The sequence below is a fragment of the Thermothelomyces heterothallicus genome, assembly GCF_042370625.1.
Source record: "Thermothelomyces heterothallicus CBS 202.75 unplaced genomic scaffold P884_scaffold_43, whole genome shotgun sequence".
Taxonomy (NCBI): Eukaryota; Fungi; Ascomycota; class Sordariomycetes; order Sordariales; family Chaetomiaceae; genus Thermothelomyces; species Thermothelomyces heterothallicus.
Window position 1 is genome coordinate 1,426 of NW_027192604.1, and position 20,158 is coordinate 21,583.

The window sequence follows — 20,158 nt, forward strand, 5'->3', positions numbered from 1 at the left end:
GTTAACGGTACGAGTTAAGGAAGTCGTACGGAGCTACGATATCTACAATCGAAGCAAGACAGTATAATATAAGCTATATAGGCTACTTTAGCCACTGCTAATAGCTGATAAACTATAGAGTTTAGTTACGATAGACTTTATTATAAAGCTACTAGAATCTAAGGATACGGCTATAGGAGTAATCTACGATAGTATTCTTACTATAGTAGATCGCCTAACTAAATAGGTATACTTCTTTCCCTATAAGGAGTCCTAGATAGCTAAATAGCTAGTAGACGTAATCTATCGGTAAGTTACATCAGTGTACGCTTAGCTATAAGAATAGATTACCGACAGAGATACTAAGTTCGTATCGAAGTTCTAGTAAGCGTTAATATAACGATTAGGTGTTAATAGTAAACTATTAATAGCATATTACCTACAGACTAATAGACAAACGGAGCGACTAAACCAAGTTATTAAGTAATACCTCCGTTCTTATATTAACTACTAGTAAGACGACTAGGTTATACTATTACTAATAGTATAACTCGCTTATAATATAACGCCGATAGAAATGACCAAAGTTATACCGTTCTTTGCGAACTATAGATACGAAGTAGACCTTAGGCAAGGACCAGAGGTCATAGTACCAAGAGCAGTAGTCAAAGTAGAACAGATGTATACACTATATAAGAAGCTTAAAAAGGAACTCGAGTTTGTTAGAACTAGAATAAAGAACCATTATAATGAATATAGGCTTGAGGGACCTCGCCTAGAGAGGGGAGACAAAGTCTATCTAATCGTACGAAACCTACAAACCAAATAACTAAGCACGAAGCTAGACTTTAAGAAGATCAGACCCTTCGTTATCAAAGAACGAATTTCGACATCTAACTACTAACTATCGTTATCATTATCTATACGACTATAGATAGATGTTTTTTATATTTTACTTCTCGAACTAGTACCGAAAAACGCTAAGATCGCTATAAATATTAAAGCAGAGGACAAAGAGAAAGAATAGGACGTCGAAGAAATCCTAGATTTACGTATTATCAACGGGGAACTATAGTACCTAGTTAAATAGCTTGATTTTAGACTAGAAGATAACTTATAGGAACTAGTCAAGAACTTGAACTGCCCTAAGAAACTCAAATAGTTCTATCGGCAAAACCCAGATCGGCTAAAAGCAAACCTAGGATAGAATCGAAGACGGTACCCTAGTTAATAATATCGACGCTACCATTAAGCTATACGTCTAGAATAGCCTCCGATTCCTATTGCTTTACCGCCTCTAATTCGTCCAGATTCGACAAACCCCGCGTAACTATATCTGCCCCCTTCTCTACCAAAAACTCTTATTACTTACGAACCTAAGTCAAACGGGCTAACGCCTTAGAAGCTTTGCGTTAGTATTCTTGTAGCAAGGCTTTGGCCTCTTTCTCTTTAGCCTTTAAACGACGTTACTTACGTATAATATGATCTACTACGCTACGATTAGCGATATACCTCCGTAAGGGAATAAGAACCTATAAGAAGAAGCTAAAACGCCGGAACTATCGTAAGTACGACCCTGATGTATATAAGCCTCGTAGTAACGAGATTTTTCAATCATTTTATATACTTGGTTATACTCTACGTAATAGGAATACACTATTACTATAAACCCATAATCGGAAATAAACTAAGCTAGGCACTTATAATAAATAGACGCTTAGGACCTATACGTATTAGATAGTATAATTAATAGTATAAAGGATAATAAGGAGCTAAGGAGAAAAACATATATAAGGATCATAAGGGATGTTAGCGCTATTTAAAACGGCCTAAAGAGGGCTTTTAGGTCGAAAGCCTTGAAGGAGGGGTATCGTGTCACGGAAATATATATACAGATACCGCCTAGGCTACTAGCATAGACAGACTAATTAAGCCGAAGGAACAGAAGGGCCAATTACAATATAAGAAGCGCTATAATTACTACGCTTACCAGTGATCAGGATAATCACCACTATACGATCACTTACGATCACCGTAATCAGGAGTGATCACCAGGGTTATATATATATATAGATAGTCACTCGTTACGGTAGACTCTGGAGTTCACTAGTGATAGTAACTTATAATCATAGTACTCCTAAAACAACACAACAACAGGAAGAGACAACTCTGTTATTATAAACCCTTTGGCTTTACCGAATCCCTTAGACGACCTGTACACTTGTCCCGCGTCACTTACCTTTGTCTGAACCCTTTTAGAAGAAGTCTGAGTTGGGTTCGTTACAATAGCCTAGAGCCCCCTCCCTCTTGTAATCGGTTAAGGGGGTAATGGCTATAAAGCCTATTACTACTATACCTTTGTCCTCTGCTCTGGCTACCTTAAATACAAATTAAGGTCCTTTAGTAGAATACCTAAGGTAATAAATAGGCCCTCGAGGTCCTACTAGAGGAGGCTAAATATAACCTACTAGCTATCTAGGAACCGTAGATTAACTAGTTTATAGGGTTAATATACTACCCCTAGGCTTTAAAATACTACCTAGTCTATAAGCCGAAGGGTAAGGTGGCTATTCTAGTAGCTAAACGGTTCCTGGTTAGCTAGTAGGACTATTCGGTAAAGGAGAACTAGTATAGGGTAACCTTTCTAACCTTAGGAGAGAGGGGGTTTAAGCTCTAGTTAGTCTATAATAATAAGGGGGAGCAGGCCCTCTTATAGGACCTGCTAGCCCTACCTCGGCTAACCTACCCCCTAGTTCTTATAGGTAACTTCAACCTCTACTACCCGGTCTAGGACCTGTTTAACAGGCTTAGCCTAGGGGCTAGGGACCTCCTTAGCCTTATAGACTAGTAGGACCTCGACCTACGAACGCTATATAGCTAGGTTACTAAGGCCCCCTAAGGGGACTAATACGGCCGGCCTTCTACGATAGACCTACTCTAGGCCTTGGCTAGGCTAGAAGCAACCTATAGAGATATTATAGAATATAGGAAGTTAGACTATTACCTATAGGCCCTAAATGTCTCCCTCTAGGGGACTAATAGGCCTATACTAGCTAGTAAAGGGTGGGATTAGAAGAGCCTAGACAAGGAGGTTACACGGGCCGAGGTAGCCTACCTCCTACTCTGGCTTGGTAGGTAGGTATTAGCCTTGGCCCTGGCCGGGCCTGTCTTCTAAGGCCCGGAGGAGCTTCTATAGGCCTTTAATAGGCTTATAGAGGCCCTTGAGGAGATAGCTATAGTCTTAGCTCCGGTAAAGAAGGCTAGTATAGGTAGTAAACAAGCCCGATAATAGATAAAGGAGGTTCGGGAGGCCCGGAAGAGGGCTAAGGAGGTAGAGAGGGCCTATAGGGACACCCTAAACCCCTATATATAGGAGGCACTTCGGCAGGCCCTATAGGACTAGGCTAAGACTATTATAGCCGCGAAGACCAAGAGCTAGAGAGCTATATTATAGGAGGTAACCAACCGGCCGGACCTATTATAGAGACTAGAGCGGTAGGCAAGGCTATAAAGCCACCTACTGGTTAACCCTCTAAAGCTCCTAGCCTTCGAAGGAAGGCTTATAACCTACTAATAGAAGGCTAGGGCCCTAGCCGATAAGTTCTTTCCGAACCTAGAAGCAGACTTGTTAGATATTAATGACCTGGATCTAAACGACTACTAGGAGCCGAAGTTCGAAATAAGCTAGGAGGTTATAGTAGGTAATATTAGGGTAGTACTAGCTAGAGCGGCCCTATAGAAGGCCCTAGGGGAGGACCTCCTCCCTATAGGCCTACTAAAGGCCTATAGGCGACCGCTCTACCGGATACTAGCTATACTAGCCTTAGAGAGCTTACGGCTCGGCTATTTCCTAGCCTAGTTTAAAAGGGCTAAGATAGTAGTCCTCTATAAGCCCGGCAAACCCCTATAGGCCTACTTTACCCCGAGTAGCTATAGGCCTATAGCGCTCCTACCGATAGTAGGCAAGGTGCTAGAGGCTATAGTCGCCTGGAAGGTAATAGCCATTATAGAAACCTATAGGCTTCTCCCGGCCGAGCAGATAGGTAACCGGGAATATAGGTCTACCGAACTAGCTATTCGGCTTATTACGGCCTAGGTTTAAGAGGCTTAGAGGTACAAGGCAACTACCTCCCTCCTATAGCTTAATATCTTAGGGGCTTTCGATACTATTAACTATACCCGGCTACTAACCACTTTATAGAGCTAGGGCTTCCCAAAGTGGTTAGTAGTCTAGGTTAGGGAGTGGCTATAGGATAGGGTAGCTATCCTTTACTTCGATAGCTAGAAAATAGAGGATATAGTAATAAGGGCTAGGGTCCCCTAGGGGTTACCCCTCTCCCCTATACTATTTATCTTCTATATAGCCTCCCTCTACTAGGCTATTCGCCAGGCTAGCCCTATAGTTAGTTTAATAGGCTTTGCCAATAATACTAACCTTCTAGCCTTTAGGAGGGCTAAAGAGGCCTATAACGATTAGCTATAGAGGGCTTAGGAGGCTTACCTATAGTAGGTAAGGACCCGGGGTATAGCCTTTGCCCTAGAAAAGTACGAACTAATCTACTTTAATAGGAGCTAGAAATAGTAGTTATAACTGCTAGAGCTCTTATAGCCCGGAGGGGGTACTACTACTATAGCCCCTTCGAAGTCGGCCAGATTCCTAGGGGTCTGGCTAGACTAGAGGCTATAGTAGGGCCCTTATTACGTAAAGGTAGCTAAGAAGCTAGAAACCTAGGAGTTTGCTCTAACTAGGCTTACTATAAAGACCTAGGGCCCTGACCTATTATAGGCCTATAAGGTCTATACCAAGTATATCTATAGCGCCCTAGCTTATAGGGCCTCGAACTTCTATAAGCCTACTAAGCTAGGGGGTAAGCCGGAAGGCCCTGCTAGGGAACTATCAAAGGCCTAATATAGGGCCCTCCGGGTAGTTACTAGGGTCTATAAGGCTACCCCTATCCGGTGCCTTAAGACGGAAGCCTAGGTACTACCCCTTGACCTCTATCTTAATAAGAGGCTAGCTAACTTCGAAGCCAAACTTGACTAGCCGCTCTTATAAGCCGGGGCAGGTCTAGGGGCCTCCTAGGTCCCTATAAGGGCTATTATCTAATAAGCCTATAACAGGCTTAGCTAGAGGTTCCGGAAGAGGAGGGCTAGGGTAAGGGGCTAGGAGCCGAAGCCTATAGCCCTAGAGGTAACAAGGTCGATAGTCTGGTAGTAGGTTTAGGAGGGCTATAGAGGGGGTTAACCCCCCCTATAGACCCTATAGAAAAGGCTATAGGCTACGGAACTAGCTATAGTAGCTAGCTAGAGCAACCGCTAGAGGGCTAACTAAGCCGGTAGGAGGATATAGCACGTGTCAGACAAGGACCCCCCGTGCCTAGTTTTTATAGGGGAAGGCCTATAAAGGCACTAGGGCCTAACAAAGGCCTACAGCTCCCTACTAGTATAGGCCCGTATAGGGGCTATTGGCCTCCGCGACTTCCTTTTTAGGGTTCGAGTCCCGGGGGTTAGCACCCCCTACTATGCCTATGGCCAGGGGAGGGAAACTATAGAGTACCTGGTCGTATAGTGCCCGAACCTACTAAGAAGCCGAACGTGGGAATCCTAGGAAATACGGTCGTAAAGGGACCTAGACCTCGTTTTACGGGGTATAGGGGCCTGTAACCATCGTTTGGCAAGGAGGGATCTATAGTGGCTAATAGACCTAGGGAGGCTCCCGGAATACCGCCTTGCGAGGAGGCTAGACCGGGAGGTAAGGCCTCTTTAGGGCTATACTAGCTACTTCTCCTTTTCTTTATAGCGTATTAGTATTCCGGATCGGGCGTTAAAGGAGGGATAGAGGTTTTTATCTAGCCTATTAGGTATGGTTTCCTTTATATATAACTAGAGAGGCTCCGGTATACTTATTAGCATAGTAGTATAAGACTAATAATAATAATAATAATAATAATCTAGTATAAGTATTAGATATCCTATAATAATTCCTAATAACAAGTAATAAATATATATAAAAAAAGGTATTAACTATATTTAGAGTAGTATCTTAAGCTTTTTAATTTACTAATATAAGAATACTTTTAGGATATTATATTAATAGTTAATAAGGGTTAACTAGTATATAAATATCTAAATAACTTTACTAAGGATAAAAGAGCCTATCTAGCTATACTATCTATTAAGAAAATATAAAGCTAACTTATTAAGCTAATAGGAGAGGTTATAATAAGTATAACTATCTAATAGATTCGACGGTTTTAGGAGATCTAAGCTTAGAAGAGCACTAAGGTAATTTAAAATACTAGCCGAAAAGCTACCTATATTACTATCAAGTAGATTAAACAAGAGTATAGGGAGGAATATAAAGTCTAGAAAAGGCACCTAGAAAACAAGATTCCTAATACTAATAGGTATCGCCTTTATATAGTAACCTTTACTAAATTCCTAGAAAAGACTAACAAGAATGACTATCTTCCTCTTAATAATAACGACCCTCTCTAGGTTCTACTAAAGGAGCATTAGCTACTAGCATTTTTCGACTTTAGAGATAGAAAAGAAGTCCTAATCCCCTAGTTAGCTAAGAAGCTATTATTAGAAGTCAAACTCCTATCCCCTAAATATCCTAGGATATAGATTAGTAGTATAACTATAATGTCAATTGACGATAGTAACGATAATAGATTTAACTTTATAGATAGTAAAGATAGATAGGAAGAGGATATCGAGTTACTATCTCTATCTAGGGTTAAGAAGGAGTCTCTATATATAGCTATTATTAAGGATATTAGGAGGTTTAAGAAGCGATAAGCCTATAAGTCTATAGTAGTAACGCTAAGGATAGAAGATAATAACTATTACTAAGAGGCTAAAAGAGAAGGTATAAGAGAAGGTATTACTATAATTAAGAGCGTTAAGAGCGATAGGGATAGGGGGTATGATATAGAGGGAGAGGGAGACGAAGGCAAGTTATATAACCTGTTATTTGACTAGTTATAACCAGGTAGAATTAAATTTTACTACATTTTTAAGCTTTTTAGAGCCTAGTTTATAATTAAACTATTTATAGCTATTTGAGGCTATTATTACGATAGTAATTGAACTTGATAGTACCTTTTGCAAAGATGTGATTGTATAGGAAATTTGGTGGCGATGTGTCCGGCTATATTGGTATGTCCGGGGGTTTTGGCCCCACCTGTCGGGAGACAGGTGGTAGTCCTGAACTAATTAGTTAGCAACTAACCACCGGGTAGTTGTACTGTTCCACTCAACGCCCAACTGTAGTGAGCCGACAGCTAATGATCTTTCTTTCCATTTCTGTATCTTCGAAGTTCCTTACCACCGACACAATGCCAGCTTTAGCCCCATCCGTCATGGATGCCTTTCCTGACGATACGCTCGTCCAGGCCATCACAGCCCACGTCTCAGCTTACATGCAGAACTACGACGCCTCTCATTCCTGGGACCACATCGAGCGCGTCGTCGCCATGGCACACCACATCTACGCCCACTCCGATCCCGCCTTCCGGTCCACCCTCGACCTGCGCACCATCCACCTCGCCGCTCTCCTCCATGACGTTGGTGATCGCAAGTTAGTGCCTTTTCCCTTCAATTCCCTTCAACGTCTCTCCCCTCCCTCACCCCCCGGAATTCTCCTTCCTTTCTCCGCTGGATAGCTCTGCAAGACTTACCCTCCGAAACCAAACCCGACCAAAACCAAAACCAAAAAGATACCTGAAGCCCGGCGAGGACCCGACCACCCAGGTCCAGACCCTACTGCTCTCCCATTCGTGCCCGCCTGACCTCGCCGCTCGGGTGCAGACTATCTGCTCGGCCGTAAGCTACTCGACCGAGCGGGCGGACCCGGAGCGCGTCGCATCCCTCATCGCGACGCACCCGGAGCTGGCCGTCGTGCAGGACGCCGACCGGCTGGACGCGATCGGCGCGGTCGGCATCGGGCGCATGTTCACGTACGGCGGCGCCAGGACGGCCTGGAGCATGGCCGGCACCATGGAGCACCTCGACGAGAAGCTGGTCAGGCTGGAGGGCATGATGAAGACGGAGGTCGGCCGGGCGGTGGCCAAGGTGCGGACTGAGCGGCTCATCGTCTTCAAGGGGTGGTGGGACGAGGAGACGGGACTCGCGGGGCGGCAGTAGCAGCTCAAGCGGCCCGAGGGATGGAATGGGATGCCCTCGCGACCCAGCGCGGACGCGGAGAACAGCTCGGCTTGGTTACCTTGACGGACATGTGTACATACATACAGGAAACACTGCGTCCCCAGTCTAGTTGACGACTTTGCGTTCTTCTTGGCTTGAAAGATACCCCCAATATAACCTCTTCAACGGAATCCAGCTCGAAAAGGCGCGGCGTTATCTCACTGGTTTCAGGACCAAAGAGAGGAGAACGATTGCTTCGTCTTGTCTTTTCTTTACAACGGACCCTTGGAAATTGATGATCTGGTGCACAAAGCAAAAGAAGCACGACGTTATTCCCACTCCAAACTTGACTCTCTGGTCCGGAGCTTTTGAGGGCCCTACCTCCCAACCCTAACCCGACTTGGGAGGGGCGCACACCAGGAGTCAACGCCAACTTCGACCGGCAAAAATTACAAGGCGGAACAAAAGTAAACAAACTTTCAGGGGGCCACCCGGGGATTGAACCCGGGACCTCTCGCAGGAGTGCCTTGGGTTGTAACCCTAAGCGAGAATCATACCACTAGACCAGCGGCCCTTGATCCCGAAGCTGTGGATCTTTGTTGGCGACGCAGTTCGGCAGACCCGCTAGAGAACAGAGTTTTCCCCGAGTCGACTCGGCCTCAGTAATCAACAGTGTGGGCACCCCCCAAAATTGCAAGGTCACCGAATCCTGACTAGACCTGGGCAAGCTTGGTTATTGAAATGACATAAGCTCCTGCGAATGGATAATGATGTGAAAGTTTTCGCCGGGGAAATAGACGGATATGATTGTCGAGTACGTCCATCTGGTGCTTCACGTCCACGACCGGCAAGTCCTGGATGCTGGACGAGGGAGAGCGACTCCGCTGTTCGCGTTCCGCCCGAGACCCACACTTTCCGAGCCTCCGGGCCCGAGTGGAAGGTTGCGAGGCTCGCTCCGGCGCCTCGCCGAGCTTACTGTGGAGGCCGACACGTGGCTCCGAAACACTGCCCAAGGAAGGATAGGCGGGTAGGGCTGTTGAGCAACAGTGACTAAAATAGGTTGACTGGCTTCGAGTGAATATGAAAGTGGCTGGAGACATGAAAGAAGGAATGCAAGGGGCAGCCTGCGACAAGTTATAACTGTTCGATTCCTCGATTCCTTGATTCCTCTGTGGATGTCCTGGTATTGAGCGGAAATGCAAGAAACCAAGCCTCGGCTGATACTCGGAGACACCGGGAAAAGTGAAAGGAAAGAAAGACGGGGAAAAGAAAGAAAAGGCGACTCTGCGAGGAACAATCTTTGCTCGACTTGGTGATAACCATCACCAAAGCCGAAGAGTTGGGTGCTGATTCGCTCGGGCTGCTGATGCTCTCTGCAGGTGTGACCGCGTGCAGCGAAGCGAACCCGCAGCCAAAAGCATCAGTAATCGTCTCGACTACTTCCGGCTGCAATCGCTCAATGTCGCACCCTCAGTCGGCACCGACAGGCGCGTGCTCTGTTCAAAAAGTGGGAGGGGTAAAAGGTTGAGCGAGTCCACATGCCGCAGCATGGAACGAGACAATGAGAAGGAATCAGCCCAATAGCTACCAGCAGGCACGTGGGCATGCTGGCGGGTACCTTCCTTGTACGTCCAGTATTGCCTCTGGATACCCAGGTCCGAGCAGAGGAGCGGAGGAGCGGAGGAGCGGAGGAACGAAAAACAGCCCATCGAGTGAGAGCGAGATGCAAGATATTGAGAGGTCTCTCAAGGGAGCTGAGGCGGGGCGAGGTCAATGGGCCGGAACCTGCTCGATAGGAAGAGGCTCCTTCCCAGCCTGCCACTTCCGGTGGGCCAGAGCTCGGCCAATGGAGGGGCTGGGAGCCTGCGGGGACCTTTCCGCGGTGCGGCAGTCGGGCTGCCCACAGCGGCGCATTGTCTTGCCCGAGTGGCTGCGTGCCTCGGGCCTTCTGGGCGCTTTCATGGATGTCCGTACTTTGAGCTTGATCGAGAACATCGCATTGTTTCCAGGCGTGCGCCATCAGTGCAACCCTCGCACCTCTGCTCCCTTGATCATATGCCCTTTTGCGACTACACACCTAAAGCGCCCACCCCGCATGCATCATGTTTCAAGGTCGTGCTGTTTAGAAGTAGCCATTACACGGCTAATGAAGTTAAGTGCCCGAGGCCGGTGACGGCATGATTGGTGATTGACCAGAGAGGTACGGGGTACGGAGCACGGATTACACACAGTAGCCACAACTCGCAGCCCACTCAAGCGCTGCGGCGAACAGCTAGGGCCGTTCTGCGCCAGATCGGACACGACACCCCGACCAAGCGTTTCCTGACACCCAGTTGCCAGCTTTGGTGTACCCAGCACCATTTGGCCAACAAAACCACTCGGCTCTCACCAGGCCACCTGTCGATGCCTCAGACAACCGACCATTTTGTCCCGTTCCCAGGAAGGAAGGAACAGAAAATAAGACACTTGCTCCGTGTCCTCTCCACCGTCGTTTCAATCCGCTGGGGTTGCTCTCCAATCACAGGTGCTTTTGAAGAAGTTGACGAGTCTCTGTGCACTGGCACCGCGCCGCCCAACGACTCTTTGCTAAGAACGACCACTCCCATCGTCGTCGGCAATATGCGCGCCATCTTGCTGCGTCTGCGTTTTCTGGTCTAGGAGAGAGCGAAAACGAACAGAGCATCAGAGGAGCCCATCTCCGAGTTGCTCACCGCGCTCGAGACGATGACGGTCGATAACGAGCTCGGGCTTCCGCTCCCCAGCATGGGCGCACCCCATGCCAAGTTCGCTCTGGAACCGGACCCGGACCTAGACGGCCTCGGGAATCATGCACCGATGTTTAAGAAGCACAAGGTTCTGCCTCACCCTCGGAAGGATGAACTACAGCGCTCGGCTCCGCTGAGGTACGGCCGGAAGAGCGAGGCATCTCTGCCCCGGAACAGCGCGTTACCAGCCGCGAGCCCGTCCGGTCGACACCACCGCGCGAGCCGGCAAGCAAGAGGTCCAGAGCCGCCACCCACGCCGCCGGCGCATTCCCGCACGTCCTCGGCCAGCCATCCGGCCAACCCCTCGACTCCACAGTATGCTGATACCCCCTTGGGCAGCACCGACAGCGTAGAGCCGCGCCCTCTAGCGACTCCCAACCAACAAACCCCGCCAACCCCAAACTTAACGCCCGATCAGACCCCTCCGGGCCCCCCGGCGGGCCAAGCCTCGCGCCGCCCCCTCCTGAACGTGCGGAACTCGTCTCGAGTCACGGCAGATTCAAGGGACGATTCGTTCACGACGGCGCGGGAGGACCCATATTCGTCTGACAACGACGACGGAGGGTCGACTCTGCGTCCCTCGTCACCTTCAGCCAGAACCTCACAAAGCACCGTCCGCCAGGTCGGTAGGGAAACCAGGAGCGTTTCGCAACCTGTAGGCCTGGGCCTCGGATTCGAACCGCGTCCCACCGAAGACTCGAAACCAAGAGCAGCGCAAGAGTTTGCAAAGTTTGACGGCGATTGGACAAATGGACAGGCAGGAGCCAGCGAGGCCGACAGAAAGAGGGAGCGGGAGTGGGACTCTGGTCTTATGAAGAATGTAACCGTAAGGAAACGACGGCCAGCCCGTCCAAGGGAGACGCGCGACCCGGAAGTCGTGGACGACAGGGCAGTAACGCCAACCAACGCAGCCCGAGCGCTCCGTTCCGTGCCTCTAGGGGAGAGCCCGATCATCTACTCTTCGCGCAGGATCGCCTCGGACCGGTATCCAGCTCCCCGGGCTGCGGGTCCTCATTCCGAGTCCTCTAGCAGCGTTGATGTAAAGCGTTCCTCGGTTATATCTACCAAGTCCAACGTCTCGGCGACGGTCGAGGCCATGGTTGTGGAGACGGCTCCTCAGCGGCGGAAGACGCTGCGACATGTGAAGAAGCAGAGCACCTTGCGCGATTCGGGCTCCGAGATATCCCCGGCAAGCTCCGCGCCGACATCCGTCTCACCGGCCGCCAACGGTCAACGCCAGCCTCTCGGGGCAGCTGCGCCCGTTGCGGGTGAGAACGTGCGTGAGAGCTACGCTTCAACAACTACAAACCACTCCATTTCGAGTCGGAAGGCCCGCCTTTCAGTGTGGAATAGCGGGGGCGTCCCGGTTGTCGTGATTCCCGAGCGCCGCTCCTCGGTAAGATCCGATGGGAAGCCGCCCTCCTTGCGGTCGACGAGCAGCAGGAGAACCTGGAGCCTGGGCTCTGCCTCCGTGCCGCAGCCGTCCGGGAGCAAAGAGCATGTTCCGATCTTTGAACGGCCGGGCCGCCGAGGAAGGGCCTACTCCGAGCCCGACGGGTCCAGACCAGGAGATCAGCGGACGATGGATTTCCCCCCAGTCATTCCGACCCGCTCATCTTCGCTCTCGGCGCCCACTAGCCGAAACGCATCGAGGACCGGCTCCCTGACAGCTGAGAGTTTGCGCAACCACGGCATGCTCCAAGCGCAGCAGGCACATCGCGCCTTGCAAGAAGCCAGCTGGAAACCGGACCAACGTGACAACAACCCCCGGCCGGCGGCCGGCGACGAGCAGCAGAGCGGGCGGGAGGTACACCGCCCGTTGGCGAGTGTTGAGACCGAGAGCAGACAACCCGTCGTGTCGGCAGAGCGCGCCCCTCGACGAGAGAAGCAGAGCGAGTTAGACGGAAGCCCCGCTCTAGCTCTCCAAGACTCGCACAGCACGCCGAGGGAGAATGGGGTCCTGGGGGTCGAGAGGGATGAAGATCCTTTCTTCGGGAAGCGGCTCTCTGTGCAGAACACGCCACTTTCGGTGGCTTCGGCAGAGACGACCACAACTTCCCACGCGGAGGTATCGGAAGCCATGGCCGTCAACATCTACCCACATCAAAGTAAATCCGTTGTCCTCGTCAACCATTCTGCCAAGCCGTCGGAGTCCTCCTCGCTGAAACAACAACAACACAAGAGCAGTTCTCTGGACACACCGATCGCCAGAGCGAGCGGCGAGAGGGCCGATGCTCTCTCCACGCCCCCACCGCTGCAGCCCCCCGTTAACGACGTCGACTCGCCGTTGAGGAACCCAAGGGCACCCCCCAAGCCGCCAGCCATCAACTTCATCCCGGCCACTCCGTCTGGTCTGACGACCACGAGCGAGAAACAGAAGCAGCTCGGCAACTACTACGAAATGACCGCGGAAAAGCCGAAGCGTGGCATGTCCCTCCTAAAACGGGCCCTGACCGGCCGAACGCCATCGGATTACGGCCCGTCCCCGGCCCGCCCGGTAGGCATCCTCACCCGGACATTCTCCCTCTCGCGAAACATCAGACGCCGAAACGAGCGGCCGGGACTCCGGCGACGTTCAACAGTCGACTCGGTGCCTCCAGACGAGACTAGACTTCACCCGCATTGGCGGCCCGCTTACGTCCAAGACGAGCCTTGCGACTGCCCCAGCTGCCGCGAGCGTGAGGAAGCCGACTACGACTATGACGACCGCGACCGCGACCGCGTCCGCGTCCGCGTCGGCGAAGACGAAGACGAGGAGGAGGAGCACGGCCGCACCTACCGCTATCCACTCATCGACAACCGCCCTGCACGGTCCTCCCCTCCTTCGTTCCCCTCCTCCCGCGTCAGTCCGCGCCGCAGACTTAGCGAGCGCATCAAGAGGACCTTTGCGATCCTTCCGCTGCAGAACGGCTATGAGGATGACGACGAGGATGGGGACATGTTTGGCAGGTACGACCGATCGTTCCCCGCCACGGCGCCCGACGCGCCCGACCGCCGGACGATCCGCCGCACGCCCAGTGGGAATCTGAGGGTGATGAAGGTCCGGCGGAGCATGGAGTCTCTGACGGGACGCCGGGGAACGCCGCCTGCGGCTGCTGTGCGCCCCGCCGTCGTTGGTGGTGATAGCCAGCGACGGGGTCGTACCTTCGAGAGGGGTTATACAAGGCTCTGGCGGTCGCTCAGTCGGAGGGCGAGGCGTTCGGTCCGGAGACGGGGCTCTCTCGGTGGCGGGATCGGTGGCGGCTATTCTGGCCCCACTGCTGCCGATAGCAGGGAGAAGGACAAAGATCGACGGGAAACGCGCCGTGGTGGTGGCCGTGGTAGCAGCAATGACGGGAGAGGCGGCGGCGGCGGCGGCGGCGCGACTACGGCTGGGTTCCTGCCCTCCTTGGGCGATCGGATCAACATCCCGCGGCGGCTGAGCGAGCGGCGGCGGGAGAGGCGGACGGAGGAGCTGAGGGGCAAAATCTCGGGGCCCCGGGAGGTCCGGGACGGGGTGGGGGACGTGATCCGGAGGAACTCGTGGCGCGATCGCGATGCGCTGTACGTGATGGAGCAGCAGAGGGAGAGGAGGCTGATGCTGCAGCAGCAGCGGCAGCAGCAGCAGCAGCAGCAGCAGGGAGAGCGGAGGGGGTGAGATGGGAGTGGCGGTGGGGTGTTCCCCCCCTGCTGCCACCCCTTACGAGGGGTCGCTGTTCGCTGTTGACGGAATGGCGGTTATGAGTCGGATGAATGGTCATGATGTGACGAGTCTTGCCTTTGCCCGCTTCTCCGTTTCATGTTCCTTTTCATGTTTTGGTTCAACAGCAGCCATGCGGAGCCGTGTGATATCTCACTGGCGGGCTCAGGAGTCTGCCAGGCTATGATCTGGCCGAAGGCGTTTGTTATTTTTTTTTTTTTTTTTTTTTTTTTTTTTTTTTTTTTTTTTTTTTGCCTCATTTCGGCATTGGCAAGACGGGGATATGCGATGATTGCATGACTGATGAGCGACTCTGGTTCTTACGAGAGAGAACCCAGTATGGCTTTTTCTGTTTTGTTATGTTTTGTTTTGTTTTGTTTTCTTCATTTTCAGATCTCTTCCTGATGAGATGGTAGGTATATATGGCAGTCGGGAATTAGGGGATATGGTTGGCTTTGCTTGTGAGGGAGATGGCCACGGAATGATCTGCTTATGTCAGGCACGGCATGATGACTTAAGAGTTAAGTGTACGGACTAGAACGAGCAACTCTTTGTTGTTACCATTCATTGCGAGAAGACCACGGTTCATCTCTCATGACCTTGCTTTTGCTCCAAGTTCTTTGGGATCGCACTCGTCATCTGAAGTTAGGAGATGCTCGTGGGACCGGATGTGCCCACGACAGTCGAGTCTCTTCATCCTGTGCAATCTCTGGTCTTATCTCGCGCGCGCGAGAGTTCTCGACAACGTAGGCGCAACACTGGCCGCCGGGACTCCCAAGGTAGAATGGCTAATTAGAACGTTGATCTATCTATAAGCGATCTAACAAGAATCCCGTTTTCATTGGTTTTTTTTTTAAATCCCTCCTTAAAACCGCGGAACGCCTTGTACGCCATCGCAGTAGTTTCCCCTCTTCTCTCATAAGCCGCCCAGAACCGCCAGTTTTATAAAACAGCGGGGAAAAAAAAACGTTTGCAACGATAGCTCGTGATAACAAGGACAAACATCCTGCCACAGCTCCAAAGAACGAACTCATCCGACACCACGTACGGAGTACGTCAACGCTTCTCCCCCGAATACCCGCCCGGCGGCGGGGGGTACCCCTGATACCCTCCGGGCGCCCCAGGAGGCGGGGGGAACGGCAGACCGCCGGGCGCGCCGGGCGGGGGGAACGCGCCAGGGAAAAGGGGGGGCGGGGGCGGCGCGCTGGTGATAGCAGAACCACCAGCACCGGGAGCGGTTCCGGGAGCGGTTCCGGGAGCGGAGAAATTAAGGGCCGGGAAGGGCGGCGCGCCGGGGGCCCCGGGACTCGGACTCGCCCCTGGAGGAGCGCCAGGAGCAGCAGCAGCAGCAGCACCACCACCACCACCACCGGGGGCGCCGCCCGTGCTCGCGCCCGGCGGGGGCGGGAACGGCGGGGGCGGGAAGGGGAAGGGGGGAGCGCCGGCGGCGCCGGAAGCGCCTCCCGGGAGAGGAGGGAACGGAGGCGGGGGGACGCCGCCGGGCATGCCCGGGAAGGGGAAGGGCGGGGGCGGAGCAGCGGCGCCGGCGGGACCGGTCGGGGCGCCGGGGAAGGGCGGCATGCCCGGGATCGGGGGCATGCCGGGCATGGGAGGCGGGGGCACGCCGGCCGGGCCGAGGCCGAAGTGGCCGCCGCCGGGCTGGTTGTGGGGGAGCATGGGGTTGGCGTGGGCCTGGCCCTCGGCGGCGTACGAGGACGTGATGGAGTCGATGACGGACTGGGCCTTTTCGTGGCCGATCTCTGCACACGCGCGCGGGGGGCGGTCAGTTCTGTGTTGTTCCACAAACAACGGGTACGGGAAAAGGGTGGGAGCCGGAAGAGGACGTACGTTGGTAGTAGTCGACTACATTGCGCAGGTGGTTGCGGCCGCTGTTGTGGGCCTTGCGCACGCTCATCGAGTCATGGGTGAGGTAGACATCGCAGTAGTCGCAGAAGACTAGACAAACGAGCAAAGCGGGTTAGCGCGGTGTGAAAATTCACGAGGAAGAGGAACGAGAGAAAAAAAAAATAAAATAAAAAAAAGAAGGGGAAGGAAGGCTGGAATAGAACCGAATCGCCTACATTTCGGCATCTTGACGGCTTTTGACGGCGGGCTCGTGTCGCGACCGGGATCGCGATGCGGCGAGAAGTTGGTGATTTGCGATGGTGTGGTGCGGTGGTGGAACGAGGGAGAGGCCCGGGGGGGGGGGGGTTGCCTTGCTCCTTCTCTCGATGCGAGTTGTGAAGCTTGGTTAGGATGGTGGCGGGAATTCGCGAGGCTGATGAGAATGCCCCGACGCGATTTGGGTTAACTACTCCGTAGTGGGGGCGGGCGAGGCTTGAACGAACATGGGACTTGACCGACTGCTTTGCGGGTAACGGTAAGGAAACAAACCAAAAAGCTTTCCTGGGACACCCTGTGTTCTAATTGGTAGAAGTGCCGGTTGGTTGCCCCGCAATGCCTCCAGGGGCAAGCGACAGCTGGCCCTTCAGTTGCAGCTCGCCCAAACCCGGACGTCAACTTCTCTTTGGTGCCTGCCATCGACAGAAACCGCATTTCCGCCCGCGCGCTCGACACAGCGACCATGGCCCGTTTGCGATCGCTGTTGCAGCAAGTCTGCAGCATACTGCTGCTACTGGCCGTCGGGTCACAGGCGCTCAAGTTCGATATCCAAGCAGGCAGCGGCCACGACAAGCACTCGCGGCGATGCATCCGCAACTTTGTGTCCAGGGACACGCTGGTCGTTGTGACCGCCATTGTCGACGGCTACAGGGGAGACGGCATGCAGCTTAACATGCATGTAAGTTGTTTTATCTTCCTCTCTTCCGGGATGTAGTTTTTTTTTTTTTTTTCCTCAGATGATGCTTTCGAGAGACGGGACGCTGACCGGAGTGTGTGCCTTTGTGCCTTTTTCTGCAGATCACGGACGCGACGGGAAACGAGTACGGCAAGCCAAAGGACATCGCGGGCGAGCAGCGCACCGTCTTTACCTCGCACGCCGACGCCCCGTTTGACGTGTGCTTTGAGAACATCCTAACCGGCTGTGGGTGTCCCCTTCCCTCCGCCCCCGGCCCAAACTCGCCCGTTGGCCGCGTTGCTGACAACACGGAACAAAAACAAAAACAGCCCGTTACGTCGAGCACCCGTTCCGACACATCGAGCTGGACATCGACATTGGCGCCGATGCCAAGGACTGGTCGGCAATCCAGGCGACGGAGAAGCTGAAGCCGGTCGAGACGGAGCTGCGGCGCATCGAGGAGATGGTGGCCGAGATAGTGGCCGAGATGGACTACCTCCGCGCCCGCGAGCAGACGCTGCGCGACACCAACGAGAGCACCAACACGCGCGTCAAGTGGTTCGGCCTCGGCACGACCTTCCTGCTGATTGCCCTCTGGGCGTGGCAGATTATGTATCTGCGGGCCTACTTCAGGTCGAAGCATCTCATCTAATGGCTGGAATGGCCGGCCGGGACGGGCCGGGCCCGGCTGGGCTAAGGCGACTGGTTCTATAGAAACTGTGGCTTTAGGGGGCAGGAGTTTACACCATCCTTGTTTTACGCGGGCGAGCACGGGATCATGATGTATGTACTGTCCATGTTGTGTCTTGGCGGTGGAACAAAACGATTTAAACGAAAAAATGAATTCGGGCGTCCATCTGTACCAGTCCGTTGCTCGCATGTATGGTCCGTGGCAGTGCGAAGGGTAATCGTGTAATGTGCATGACATTACCGCCCGTCATCTGTCGTTGGATGGTATCTACTTGTCTCTAGATGTATGTACAAGTATAAACGCGATGGGCTCGGCCGATCGACCGGTACGGCAAAGCCCGGCAATCCGGATCCACAACGTCTCGGCCTCGGCCCAGCCAAGCTTCGAACCCTGCGACCTACAGAGTACTTTCCGGCCCGCGCCCGTTACATATCTCATCTTCTTGCCTTGTTCTTTCCAAGAATACGGATGCTCTGTCTGCAACGTTAATCGCAACCCGTGCAACAATTGTAAAGTAATTTCTTCCATTTGCGCGGACGATCGATTCAAGGCTCTATACGACGGACTGAAAAGCAACGAAAGAGGAACACGAAACGGAAGGGAGAAAGAAGGAAAGCAGTCCAGAAAGACAAAAATGGCCTCCCTCCGCCCAGCGACCCGCGCCGTCACCCGCGCGCGGCCCTCTCTCGCGTCCGCCGTCCGCCTCTTGCACCCCAAGCGCTTTGAGTCCTCTTCTTCCTCTTCCTCTTCCTCCTCCTCCTCCTCCCCGTCCCAGCAGACCCCGGCCGAGGACCTCCAAGTAGGCGAGCTCCAGGGCGCCTCCTTCAGGATCGAGCCCCTCCGCCGCGTCGGCGAGGACCCCGCCACCATGCGCGCGCGACTGCTTTGTATGCCTCCCCTTCCTTCCCGCTTCCCCGTCCCTCGTCCGGACGCACACATAGGGATAGAGAGAGAGAGAGAGAAAAGAGAAGCAGCATGGAGAGCTGACCCGGGTTCGTGGACAGACCAATCTCGCAAGCGCGGCACGCTCGAGTCCGACCTCCTCCTCTCCACCTTTGCCTCGGCCCACCTCGCCACCATGACGCCCGCCCAGCTGGCCGAGTACGACCGCTTCCTGGACGAGAACGACTGGGACATCTACTACTGGGCCACGCAGGACGCCAACGCCGCGCAATCACACCCGCAACAGCAACAGCAACAGCAACAGCCGCCGCAACAGCAACAGCCGCCGCAGCAGCCGGAGCAGTCCCCGCGCCCGGGCGAGTGGGCGCAGACGGTGGGCACGTTCAAGCCCGCGTACCGGCCGGTGCCGGCGCGCTGGCGGGACAGCGAGATCCTGCGGATGCTGCGCGCCCACGTCGAGAGCCGGAGGGGCGCCGGCAAGGGCGGCATGGGGTTCATGCCGCCCCTGGAGGAGTATAAGCTGTGAGGGAACAGGATGGAGAGAACGGGAGGGCTTGGGTGGTCTGTATGATGGTTAAAGGTTGTATTGTATCATGTGCTGTAAGAGTTGGTTTCTCTCGTGTTCTCTCTCTCTCTCTCTCTCGAGAGATTCATGTACACTTCATCGCATGCAGACGGATGATACACAAGCGGGCAGGCAGGCAGGCAGGCAGGCAGGCATATATCGCACAAGGGGGGAAGCAAAAAAAAGAAACCAGATGGCGGTCATCGTTCTCTCTTTCTCGGATCATTCTCAGTTTCCTCACTCGGGGTATACCAGGTTCAAGTCCGCAAGCAATCCACATCCCAACGTCCAGTCTTGTTTGCCCTCCCAATTGCGCTCTGAAAAAAACAAAAGGAGGCAATGCGAGCCATATCACCCCATCCCTTCCCCCATCCTTTCCCCCCTTCCCCTTCCCGTACAAAGACGCCAACGGGAAGGAGAAAACAACAGAAAAGCACACGCACCCCTCCCCAACCCCCCCAATATCCCACCAAAGCAGACAGGCCAGTATAGGAGAATGCAACGAACCGTCCGAAGCAACCATCCCCTCCAACCACCCCCCTCCCCCCCCAAAAAAACGCCTCAGAATATCGTTAAATAAGAAGAAGGACATCTCATGAACCCAACCCGGCATTAGAAAAACCGAAGC

General features: G+C 53.1%; 6 protein-coding genes and 1 non-coding gene across 7 annotated transcripts in view; 3 read left to right on the forward strand and 4 right to left on the reverse strand.

The window, feature by feature from the left end:
* Positions 1 to 7,346: 7,346 nt before the first annotated feature.
* P884DRAFT_212596 (uncharacterized protein) lies at positions 7,347 to 8,130 on the forward strand (the record flags this gene model as incomplete). The annotated part of the gene is made up of 2 exons (XM_069439157.1): positions 7,347 to 7,564; positions 7,704 to 8,130. The coding sequence occupies 2 exons, from the start codon at positions 7,347 to 7,349 to the stop codon at positions 8,128 to 8,130; spliced, it is 645 nt and encodes a 214-aa protein (XP_069293377.1).
* Positions 8,131 to 8,613: 483 nt separating this feature from the next.
* Positions 8,614 to 8,704, reverse strand: P884DRAFT_t181. Its single transcript has one exon. It is a non-coding gene; the product is annotated as a tRNA-Pro (tRNA).
* A 2,189-nt stretch (positions 8,705 to 10,893) lies between these two features.
* On the forward strand, positions 10,894 to 14,532 carry P884DRAFT_212618 (uncharacterized protein; the record flags this gene model as incomplete). Its single annotated transcript, XM_069439159.1, has 1 exon — positions 10,894 to 14,532. The coding sequence occupies one exon, from the start codon at positions 10,894 to 10,896 to the stop codon at positions 14,530 to 14,532; it is 3,639 nt and encodes a 1,212-aa protein (XP_069293378.1).
* A 726-nt stretch (positions 14,533 to 15,258) lies between these two features.
* Positions 15,259 to 15,945, reverse strand: P884DRAFT_265253 (uncharacterized protein). The gene has a single exon (XM_069441925.1). It carries the CDS (start codon positions 15,606 to 15,608, stop codon positions 15,384 to 15,386), a length of 225 nt encoding a protein of 74 aa, XP_069293379.1. The 5' UTR covers positions 15,609 to 15,945; the 3' UTR covers positions 15,259 to 15,383.
* A 187-nt stretch (positions 15,946 to 16,132) lies between these two features.
* On the reverse strand, positions 16,133 to 16,784 carry P884DRAFT_232826 (U1 zinc finger-domain-containing protein; the record flags this gene model as incomplete). The annotated part of the gene is made up of 3 exons (XM_069439862.1): positions 16,656 to 16,784; positions 16,423 to 16,530; positions 16,133 to 16,334 (listed from the first exon to the last, which is right to left on the reverse strand). Coding segments are annotated over exons 1-3 (318 nt in total), but the record flags the coding sequence as incomplete, so codon positions are not given.
* A 281-nt stretch (positions 16,785 to 17,065) lies between these two features.
* P884DRAFT_265255 (emp24/gp25L/p24 family/GOLD-domain-containing protein) lies at positions 17,066 to 18,379 on the forward strand. Its single transcript, XM_069441926.1, has 3 exons — positions 17,066 to 17,374; positions 17,494 to 17,617; positions 17,701 to 18,379. Exons 1-3 carry the CDS (start codon positions 17,159 to 17,161, stop codon positions 18,021 to 18,023), a joined length of 663 nt encoding a protein of 220 aa, XP_069293381.1. The 5' UTR covers positions 17,066 to 17,158; the 3' UTR covers positions 18,024 to 18,379.
* Positions 18,380 to 19,236: 857 nt separating this feature from the next.
* The window catches only part of P884DRAFT_281187 (Mis12-Mtw1 protein family-domain-containing protein), a gene marked incomplete at both ends in the record, with an annotated part of 2,864 nt that continues 1,942 nt past the window's right edge, over positions 19,237 to 20,158 (reverse strand). Inside the window, one exon of the mRNA XM_069443507.1 lies at positions 19,237 to 19,470. Within this exon, the coding sequence (XP_069293382.1) occupies positions 19,237 to 19,470 (234 nt within the window). The remainder of the gene's footprint in view (positions 19,471 to 20,158) is intronic.

What these genes read in the sequence shown, in the direction of transcription:
- P884DRAFT_265253 (XM_069441925.1), bottom strand. Translation starts at nt 15,608, where the DNA reads ATGAGTTCGTTCTTTGGAGCTGTGGCAGGATGTTTGTCCTTGTTATCA.
- P884DRAFT_265255 (XM_069441926.1), top strand. Translation starts at nt 17,159, where the DNA reads ATGGCCCGTTTGCGATCGCTGTTGCAGCAAGTCTGCAGCATACTGCTG. An exon ending in GCATGCAGCTTAACATGCAT is followed by an intron (nt 17,375 to 17,493) that starts GTAAGTTGTTTT and finishes CTTTTTCTGCAG; the next exon opens with ATCACGGACGCGACGGGAAA. An exon ending in TGAGAACATCCTAACCGGCT is followed by an intron (nt 17,618 to 17,700) that starts GTGGGTGTCCCC and finishes AAACAAAAACAG; the next exon opens with CCCGTTACGTCGAGCACCCG.